Source organism: Trichogramma pretiosum, unplaced genomic scaffold, assembly GCF_000599845.2.
Source record: "Trichogramma pretiosum strain Unisexual culture from Peru unplaced genomic scaffold, Tpre_2.0 scaffold23, whole genome shotgun sequence".
Lineage (NCBI taxonomy): Eukaryota > Metazoa > Arthropoda > Insecta > Hymenoptera > Trichogrammatidae > Trichogramma > Trichogramma pretiosum.
The window spans coordinates 407,625-418,845 of record NW_019641629.1 but is presented as its reverse complement, the minus strand read 5'-3'; the positions used below and the strand labels follow the sequence as shown (position 1 = coordinate 418,845).

Genomic DNA, 11,221 nt, shown 5'->3' with positions numbered 1-11,221 from the left:
CGATCCGTTACAGTCCGGATAAAAGGTACGAGTTTATCAGGTTAGTCCAATTTCAAAAAATCGTCGGTTTTAGTTTATAAACTCACATACCCTTTTAGATCAAATCAAGGAAAAACCATTCTTCTTACTGATGCATGCAAAGTGTCCTATACTTATACCGTTATTATTACTTTTCCACTTAGAGATTCACGGATGAAGGTACTCGCCATCTACCGGTGAAGGCTGATTTTTATCATGATTGAATTTTCATTATTTATGCAATTTTTGCGAAAGATAAATCAGTATCAAAACGTCAACTTTTTATGAAAACGTTCAAGTATTAGCGTGAAATCAAATCATTTTCATTCATTTTTATTCTCAATTTATTTATGCAGTTTAGACATGAAAATGATTTAGTACTTATACATTAATTTTCAAATGATATTTCGTGTAAATAAAATAAAATGAAGTATCAATTACTTAAATTTTAAAATTTAATTTTACATTAAACTTACTGATGCATGCAAAGTGTCTTATACTTATACCGTTATTTTTACTTTGACACTTAGAGATTTAAGGATGAAGGTACTCGCCATCTAGTGGTAAAGGTTTAAAGTGGTATTATCGTATTCAAAGTGATTAAAATCCGACAAAAATTTTTTAAAAACAATTTAATTGTCATTTTCAGATAATTTAAGTGTGCCTAATATTTGTAATATAATCAACAAAAACAAGCCAATTAATAATAATGTATTTAAAAAATTTTTAAGCAGCAATTTTTTGGTCATTAGGTCTTTATTAATGTTAAGTATTTTTACCACAGTAGAAAATATTCTAATTCGGTTAAATTAATAGTGTCGTCATGATTAGAATCATATATGATATTATGATATTAAAATAAAATTACAGTATTAGAGAATGCAACTGTTAGTAAAATTAAGCACAAGTGATGAGATTTTTGTTACGCAGCGATTCTTTTACATTATTAAAATTAGCATAAATTATGTATTATTCTCTTGATTAATAGATAGAGATTGCAAATCTTCCAAGCAATCCTGTACATTTGGCATTTCAGCAGGCCCATCATTGATAAAACTAGCCAACGGACTGTTTTTCCGCAACCGTTTTTCTGTTTGTGGTACATGCTTATGATCATAATTACTTGCCTCTTGACTGTTCCATAAGTTTTGTTCTGCTTGTGGCGCAGGACTATGATTACAATTACTTGCCTCTGAAAGGTTCCGTGAGTTTTGCATATGTGTATGTGTCTCCCAACATTTATTTGAGCCTTCTTCTGCTTCTTCCTTATTTAGATAAAGCTGAGAGCAGCTCTTGTAAGCTTCTGGCAACTTCAAAAATGTTAAAGTTGGCCCTGTTTCGACCTCGGTCGACATTCTGCTTCGGCATATCCCGTTTCCATTCAATTGTTCCGTCCAACATTTCCAAAGTAGAGTTTTCTTTGTCAAGTAGTATCTTTTCTTCTTTGTTTTTCGTTTGATGATTCCTAAACTTTTATCCATCATTTTTTTACTATAGCCAAAAACGTCGGAGAGCTAACGGCTAAGTGTGAAGCAAACGCGAAGATTTTGGATGAACTAAAGTCATTTATTCGTTAATTATGTTGTTCGTCCGTTATTGCTCCATGAAGCAAAGACACGCAATTAGGGCAAAAGACTGTTTACACAAAATTGTAAACATACAAATTAGCCCATAGTTAGTGTTTAGAAATGTATACATACCAATGTACAACATATGTCAAAGATTGAGAAGAATATTTTATTTTATTTAGCAGAGATTTTTTGTAAAAAAGAAATTCATCAAGGATCTTTCATTCGCAGGTGGGAAAATCTTTTTCTCTCTTATTTTCTGAACGAATGGCCCTAAAAAAGAAAAAAAATTTACCCGTGTTTTAAAATTCATGGTAATTTTTCAACATAAAGAATGATTTATACAGCATGATATAGTATTTTGAACGTTACAGTGTACCTTATAGATTAGAAGTTTACGAAAAAAAAACAGATCTTAAAGGAGACTAGAAACGTTACGTTGCGCGGTGCGTTAAACCATAATCAACCCTCGCACTCTCGGGCTCGGTATCAGTGCACGTTTCACCCGTAGGAAGCATTCAAAGACGCATTCGCTCGGGGCTTATAAGTATTAGACGCAGGAACACGAGAGATAAAAAAAAAAAGAAAAGAAGAGAGAATAATAATAAAAAACGAGGCGAAGAGCCCATAACACTGGATAGGCATAAATTTTATACGCGCACACATCGTATCGTACAATGTATATACGCACATACATCGTCGTATCTACGGGTGCGTACGTACTCCGCGCACGAAAATTCAGTGACAGCACCGAGAGAGCAGCTATACGCGGCTTAACAGGAAGAAGAGGAGCGTACGTATACACATATAGTAGCGGATCATAGGGTACCCCACAGAATAAAGAGAGGAGACTATATGCTAGGAGCGTATGTATAAAAAAAATAGAAGAATAAAAATATATAGAATGAGAGCAGTAAGCCGACCTACTTATAAAGTGGAGCTTGATCCCGAATTTTTCGGTATATATATTATACGCGAATGTGTGTGTGTGCTCACTTATATATATAAGTTATATAACGGCACAGTTGAAAATGGTTTGTATGGGTTTTCACGTATATATATAGACACACACGCACATACATACATACGCGTACTTTTAATATCGCTACGAAGAGTAACTAACCGGATTGGGTGTATGACGCGCTTCAAAGACTCACTACACCACTACAATGTCACATACACGTATACACGCGGCTATACTTCAACTCGTGCGTTGTCTGTGTGAGCGTAGTGCAACAGGATACGAGGCCCGGTTTTATCGACCCCTCGTCGTGTTTAATATGTACACATACACACGCACGTACGAGACTTTGGAGCGAGACAGAGAGAGAGAGAGACAGAGCAAAAAGAGAGAAAGTTATAAGGAAGCCTTCCGGAGGATCGAATTTAAAAAAAAAAAGTAGGGGCAGAGTTGTATATAGCCGGGTATACAGCATCAGGGGTGTATTATAAGGGAAATTTTAGTAGTGACTGCGTAGGAAGCTTACGGTCGGCGATCTAGGATACGTTTTGATTTATTTGCTTTTAATAGGGGAGACGTATGGTTATTACGAGAAAAGCAGCGCGTGGATTTTTGTTTTGTTCTAGTTTTTACCTTTTGCTTCCTCCACCAAAGTTGAATTATTTGAAGATAAAAAAAAATTATGGTTTCTTTGGAATTCTCAATACAAATGTTAGCCTGATGACAAAAAATGACCATTAAAAATGATTTTTACTATACGTTGCCATTAATTGGCTAGTTCTTGTCAATTTTTTCGTTACAATTGTGTTACAAATATTAAGCGCATTTTAAATTACATTAACATGACGATTTTATTCTTGCATAATATTTAAATCGGTTTTCAAATACTTCAAACCTCTACCGCTAGATGGCAAATACCTTTATCCTTAAATGTGCAAGTGGTAAAGTGACAATATTCTTATAGAAAATCTATATATTACGTGTTGAAGTAATTGCATAATTTTTCGATTATTTAATAACTAATTACATCTCCTATTTTATTGAAGTAAGATTGAGCTATTTCTACAAAATTCCCTGGATTATATTTGTTAGAATAATAGCCATCAACTTGATTCGAAAAATATTTTTTACATTTTGATTTTCTATTTTTCGTCGATACGTAAAATGTGTTTTGGACTCCGGATTTATAGGAAAATTTATCAGCTTTTATACCCATTTTTGGGCAGTTATTCGATTTGGAGCACGTTTTTACATCGGGTTCAGTTAATTCATCGTCATCGGGTTCTAAAGTTTGTGATTCGCCAAAAAAGTCACAATCTGCGTCCGCTTTGTATTTCACAGATTCGATAAAGACGTCGAAAGCACGAAAATGATTGCATATTCCTTTTTGCAGTGCAACTGAGGAAAGACATTTTTATTATATGAGAATTAATTTTTTTTTCTCTTAAAATTATAAAAGATTTATTAGTGTTCACTCACTATGATAGCCAAGATTGCCCAGATTTAATGCCCTTGATTCTTCAAAGTCACACTCAGGCTGATTGTTTCCTCCATTTAAATAGAAATCAGCGTGACCTATGTGGGCCAATTAACTTGAAAGTTATAAGTGTCATATTTAGTACGATTTTACTTACCGCATGGGCGCAAAAGTCCCAAAGCACCATTAGGTATAGTTGCTGAATCCGAATGAATTACATCAACAAATTTGGCGTCAGTTTTCGAAAGAGAACGAGGAAAATTTTGGTTTTTTGTCAATTTTTCAAAGCATGGTTCAGCTGGGTCTAATCCAGTGATGCGATCAATTTTAATGTTTTTATTGATCGTCTTCAGAAAATGGCCGGTTTGTCCTACAACATGTGCACCGAGACTGTGACCGATAAGATGAATAGATTTCCAATTTTGTGGCCATCGTTTCTTCAGTACGTTCAATGCTCTACACGTAAAAAATTCAAATCTTAGAATAGATTTTCAGATTGTATAATTCATTTAGATGCATATTATTAAAAATATCACTCTGCTAATTTTTGTGCAGTGTATTTGGTGTTATAAGCAGCTTGATTATACAACAATTTTTCAGCTCCTTTGTTCCAATTCACCACTATTACGTTGACAGGCTTCTATAAAAAGATTCATTCAACTAATTGCTTAACAATTAAATTGTTAAAAGATCGAGTAGTAAATTATTACTTTAGATCGAAGAAATAATTTCGTCAGTTCCTTGACAGCTGGTAATTGATCGTGACCTTTATATCCGTGCGAGATAATTTTAGTATCATAGTCTGGATTAAAACTTCGAAGAGAGGGTAATTTTTCTGCACGCAAAGGTAGAGTCAAGTCCTGTCCACTTTTATTATCAGTTGAGAAAAAAGATAACACAATTTTGAATTTTTCATTGACATCCACCACATCGCTCTGAAAACATTCTTTATTAATTGTTAAAAATTTGATCATGGAATAAACATGAGATGGATCGACAGTAGCGTACGTTACTTTGGCTGTAAATTCAAATTTGATACTTTAATAATTGACGAATGAAAAAACGTGTTAATTAAAAATAACATGTTGGTTTATACCTGCGATCTTCAAAAACAATAACGTTAAAATTAATTGGCGCACTTTCAAAATAACGATCATTATATATTGAATGTACTTATTTAATTCACTCTTTGTTTATGGTATAAGAATAAATGAAAAGAAATATGTTTTTTTTAAATACTTAAAAATTATCGTGACAAAGTTGTGCCATTATTGTTATAGAAACACGATTTCTGAACAAGTGACGAAAATTTGATTTCATTAAAAATTTAATTATCCACGTGCAAAACAAATAAAATAATTGGTTTAGTGTAATCTAGTTATTGAAATATTATTTCTATATTGTAAGAAATTTGAATAAGCAATGGTCAAGAAAAATAAATGAATGATATTAATTAAATAATAATATTCGATTTTCTTTTAAAAATGGTTTACTATGTTCACTTTCTATTTATACAGAACGGAGACTCAGATCTTGAATCCACCCAAAAGGTATTTACAGCGTCTTTGTTATAATTTTTAAATAATTCTGCATTAATACCCATTTGTGGACAAGTATTTTCTTCACATTTATGAATAGTTGGTTTATTGTTTCCAATGGTCCATTTGTATCCCCAAAATTTACACGTAGGATGCGCGCTAAATTTCATCGAATCTACATAAAGTCCTACTGCACGCCTGTGACTGCAAACTCCATTGTCAACGACTGAAAATATTTATTTTTAATTAGCGAGGTATCATTCGTAAATCCCCTTAGCTCAAGTTTTTCTTGAAATTTTTCATACTCACGAGTGAATAAATTTTCAAAATCAGATTCGAATAGAGTATCAGTTTCCATGTCAAAATTATTACAGCCAGGCTGTTCTGTACCGCCGTTCACGTAAAAATCCAAGTGCCCTTAAATAATCCTATTTATAAATGCGACGTTTAACACATGAAAATAAATTAAAGGTCAATATTAATAATATTTTTGTATACCAATTGGATCTAAAACCCCGAAACCCTGATTTCTTGTGAGAGCTGCATTAGTATGGACTATGTCCACCAACTTGGCGTCCTCTCGGGAAAGACGCTTAGGTGCGTGTGAGGGAACATTCGCCTCTTCGAAACAAGGCTCAGCTGGATCTAATCCAGTAATGCGCTCGACTTCGTAACCTTCTTCCTTCAAAAATCTCGCTGCTTGACCGGATACGTGCGATCCAAGACTGTGACCCAAAAAGTGTATGAGTCCCCATGATTTATACTCGATCGTTGGCTCCCAGAATTTTATTAGTTTAATAAGACCTCTGCGAAGGATTTCATTATTTAAAATTGTTTTCACGATCAATCTATAGTATTCTATGACTCACTCTTTAATTTGTAATGCAGCATATTTTGTGTTAGCTGCCGCTTGCGTGTAAGGTACAAATGCAGAGCACCCAGAAGACCAATCAACGACAATTACATTGGAATTTTTCTGTCAAAATAGAAGTCTTGTAAAATACTGCATATGGTTGTATTATAATTATGAAAATTATCTGTACTTACCATACGAAGAAGTTCATTCTTTACTGCTTTGACTTCTGGTTTATTTACACTACCTAAATAACCATGGACAATAATTGTCGTTCTAAGTTTTGGATTGAAAGACTTGATACTTTGAGGTGACCATTCCTTTCCAGAATTGAGAGCTACAGTAACATCTTTATTGTTTCTTGAAGAAAAAATTAAATTCACATTGAAAGTCTTGTAAGGTCGGGGTTTTTTGAAACATTCTTCGCCATCGGTTGACAGAAATTCTGTAATGTATGAATATAATAGTGCAAATGATAACTATTACTACTACTAAATATTTTTCAAGATGTAACTCACCAAAAGTATAAACGCAGTCGATTAAAACTGTAGCTAATAAGATGAAAGTAATTAGCCGCAAAGGTAAATTTATATACATATTGAAACTATTAAAAAAATTTTGATCGATTGAATCAGAAGCACTAGCTGTTCAGCTAATGAATAGAAAAAGTGTACTGAACTTTACTCAGATAGATCAACTCGAAGAAATAATTTTTATCTCATTTATATTTATCTAATGTAAATACAATTCGGTTCAGTATTCAAATTTTTTCCAACGCCGTACAAATTTGCTCGAAGCGGAGCATCGAAGCGAACGTTAATGAGTTGGTTGTTGGACGATTTTAGTCACGCTATGTTTTACGATGACACTCGTGTAATATCGATAAAAATTTAGCGCGAATGCAAGCATTTTAGCAAAAATCATTTCGTCGAGCCTTCGTAAACAAAGCTTATTCACAAAATTTTTTAGAAATTAAGAATCAATCGTGGTTAGTTGTAAGTTTCGACGAAGAGTGATGAAACGCTATATTAGCATTTTCGAACAGTATCAAAAGTCACGTTTCAAATGATACACAACTCGAATTAAAGGTACAATCTTACGAAAACAATGAAACTTAGTCAGAGCTCTCGGTCTTTGTGCGCGCTCTCCGTTACATCATTGAATTCCAATAAAAATTCGTCATAACTCTCAACAGATAAAAGTTAAAACATATTTCTGTCACTCTCCTGGAGCTTTCACAAAGGTATATCTGCCCGTTTTTTTTTATAGGTACACATATTCGCTTACACGCATTTGCCGGAGCGCAAGAAATCCAACTCTATTTATCTTTACGATTCTCCCCCTCCGAATGTTGTGAGTGCATGCATGCTACATCTTTGTCGCGAGCGAGCGCGTGCCTACGCACGTGCACGGACGACGGTCCCCTTCAACTCGAAAGTGGCAAGTCCCCCTCTTCTCTCCATCGAGAAAGTAAAGGTATGACAACCTGAGTCCAGATGTGTAAATGTTGATCTTCGAAATGCGTGTGCAGGGGTTGCTAAACTTCCGATGGATCCTTTTTGATACGTACCAACGGAGTAACATTGAAAACATTCTGTACTTTTCTTTTGATATAAAAAAAGGACGATCTAGTTCTGATGATGATTTGTATTGAACTTTGGTATTTCGAAAGGGGGATGCACCTCCTCGATTAAGAGCATAGATCTATTTTTGAAGATTAATCCATGAGAGTTAAAAAAAATTCTGAATTGATAAAAATCATTTTGAATATAAATGTCACCATATTTTATTATTTTATCTTACCAAGAATACAATGAAAGATCATAAAATTATTCAATAAGGTTATTGCGTAACGATTTTCGTTTTCTATTATAAAATAACTTGATCATCTCATTATGAATGTAATAATTTTTCCAAATGAAATGTCATTTTATCATCTACGACGATATTCTACGAAATGTATTGATTTACGAAAGATAATCATTTTAAATTTTATAATCAAATATATTTGTCAGTCGTACATACATACGATTTGACTAGATAATAAAATGTACTGTTTCATTCAATTCATATCATATTTCACAGCAATCGAATTTCAGTCAATAGAATTGGCAATGAAAATATGCGAGCTTCTCGATAGAATTTGTAATAACATTGGAACTGTTTGCGTTTCGATAAGTAGTCGCTAGACAAATTCATTCATGATTCCACAAATACTTTTGTGTACTTTGTATTCTATTACCTTTATGAACTCATATGATATTGTTGAAGTGATGGTTTTGCGACACTATTATTGCTATCTTCTTTTTGAAATCTATATATTTATTTTTTTAAACGGTGAAAAATTGTATTTGAAGCGTGGACCTTGTTATTTTCTCAGTCAATCGATGTAGTGAATGAAAATTTTAAAATAACCAGAATATATTTTACACGAGCATTGATTCACCGAATTTCATCCTATTTTTTTTATTTTTATTTTTTTTTTTTATTTTGAGTTATGAAAGATTAAAACGACTTGAATCTGTATATTCTGCAATCAAAAATATTAACACCACAATAATTTTTACTCTTCGATATATTCTATTTTGAATTTCAAAAAGTCTAAATTCATTTTCAAAAATCTCTATTATAAAAAATTTAGTAAATATGGTTAAATACTTTTTCCAAGCCAATGAGTTAACTTATTAGTCCTTTAAAATGCTAGATAAATTAAACAAATGTTCCCAATGAAGCACCTTTATGTAACATCGACCGCAAGGTGTCTAAATGTCAATTATATGTAAACACACGATCGAAATAGTCAAGTTTTCAAGTTTTATAGATATAATAAACTGTTCGGCATACGATTGGCTTGAATAAAGATTTTCAATTGGCTTTATTTAACAATTAATACTGCAGAGTAAGATATTACTTCAACTGAATGAATATTTTAATTACTAATAGTTTTTAAAATTGATATACTTGAAAATTTGTTTTGATATCATTTTACATTTTCCTTCACCTTAACGAAGGACGTTATTATACTAAATCTGTGAATTTTGTCATTAAAAACATAAACATTTTTACAATTTCTGCTTTGGATCGTTATATTTTTAACATAAAACAGCCACTATGCAAAAAACGTATTGTAAAAGAATTCAACAAATGCGGTAGAGTACTTCAAATACTTTTTCCAAGCGATTTACAGTAACGCGCAGCGCGCACGACGGTAATCGTACAAAACCCGAGAGCTTAGTTCGAATCAAAAAGAAAGAAAGGGAAAGGGAGGAATAAGGAGAAAGTACAAAAATGAGAGTGTATGCGTGCAATGACAAAGGAAGCTAGATGAATAGGTTTTTTTCCGTATATAAAAGAACTTGTGCAGCGCGCGTCCCAGCGTATGTGTGTTTGTGTACTCGAGCGGAGTAGTTTTATGCGTTGCCCTTCTGCACTGCAAAATTTATGAAGCAACAGATAATGCGTATCATCCGAGTATCGCGAGGAACTCGAGAGAGATTTTTAATTTTGTGCACATCGATAGCAATTTTCATCTAAAAAAATGTTTGCTTACGGAAAAAAATATCCACCCACGCGCGAACGACAAAAGATGCCCGTATAGCTGTCATCGCGAGTCGGCTAATTTCGAAACAGCTCAATTTTCTGTCGGAGTGACATATAAGTCATGCCGAACGTTTTTCTCTTTACTTTTTCTCCCTCCTCTGCTTTATCGATTGAATGCCGTGCCATACTTTTATATATATGGGTTGATCGGTCGCGTTAACTTACCTTTATGTTACGTTGAAAGACAGCAGCGACGTCTCCATTCTTTCAAATCCATTATATGCATTATTCCGCACGCGTTTTCGACGAAGGAGAGCGAGCCGATCGATGTTGTGTGTGTGTGTGTTTGTGTCGAGCACTTGAAGCAGTCGCGTCTCGAGCACTTCACTGCTGCGTGAAAAGGGAGCAAAAAAAAAAAAGAAAAGAAAGAGAGAAAAAGAAAAGGGAAAGAGAGGGAGGAGCTCATTGTCACGGTGTCAAAGGGACACGCGCGTTTGTCACTCGATAAATCCACAGCGATTGAATCGGAGATGCGCGCGCGGATCCTCGAGAGGTGCATTTTCGATATACGATTGATTTTGTATGCAGCGCGACGATTTAACGCGACGATACATCACCGAGCGAGACGTTGCGGCCAGACGCGCATCGAGTCGTATACCCCTATAATCTAGTGTAAAAGACAATCTCGGCGTGTAAGATTATTTTGAGAAAATTCGATCTATTTATCACTGGACCTTGTCGGCGGCTGCGACGCTCTGTCGCGTTTCGGCACTTTTGAGACTGAGAAATACAATAGAATGTACTTGATTCGAGCTTGTGTTTTAACTCTATAAAAAACTATTTATTTACTTTTTCCAATCATTCGTAAGCTTGTATTTTTTACCATTACTTCTTAGGCTTCAAATTTATCTTGAAAAATTATCAATTTCAAATACCGAGCACGTGTCGTCCATCGATTTCAAACCTTACTGACTCCTTTTTTTCATTGTAAATAAAAATCTTTCGTCGATTCTTCGATCAATCCGACACCTATCCTTTTCCCCCCTATCCATCCAACCAACCAACCAACCAAGCTGTTTCGAAGCCTCGGCTTTATATAAATCAGCATCAGTCTCCGCTTTGAAGCGAAAAAGAGATCCGAATTGCATTTATCGATCGATCCATATACGCACGCGTTCTACATCGCACGAGGCACGCGCACGTCTCCCTCCCTCCTTCCCTCCTCTCGATTCGATCAAAAAGACTTTTGCGCGCGCCGTAGCTGCA

At 34.2% G+C, this 11,221-nt stretch overlaps 2 protein-coding genes across 2 annotated transcripts; both read right to left on the bottom strand.

Annotated features, from left to right (window-relative positions):
* Positions 1 to 3,559: 3,559 nt before the first annotated feature.
* LOC111693697 (pancreatic lipase-related protein 2-like) lies at positions 3,560 to 5,181 on the bottom strand. The gene is made up of 6 exons (XM_023459118.1): positions 5,121 to 5,181; positions 4,735 to 5,042; positions 4,561 to 4,664; positions 4,182 to 4,480; positions 4,027 to 4,122; positions 3,560 to 3,945 (listed from the first exon to the last, which is right to left on the bottom strand). Exons 1-6 carry the CDS (start codon positions 5,179 to 5,181, stop codon positions 3,560 to 3,562), a joined length of 1,254 nt encoding a protein of 417 aa, XP_023314886.1.
* A 341-nt stretch (positions 5,182 to 5,522) lies between these two features.
* LOC106654558 (pancreatic triacylglycerol lipase-like) lies at positions 5,523 to 7,120 on the bottom strand. Its single transcript, XM_023459117.1, has 6 exons — positions 6,934 to 7,120; positions 6,610 to 6,860; positions 6,432 to 6,538; positions 6,061 to 6,368; positions 5,872 to 5,979; positions 5,523 to 5,788 (listed from the first exon to the last, which is right to left on the bottom strand). The coding sequence occupies exons 1-6, from the start codon at positions 7,010 to 7,012 to the stop codon at positions 5,523 to 5,525; spliced, it is 1,119 nt and encodes a 372-aa protein (XP_023314885.1). The 5' UTR covers positions 7,013 to 7,120.
* Positions 7,121 to 11,221: the final 4,101 nt, after the last annotated feature.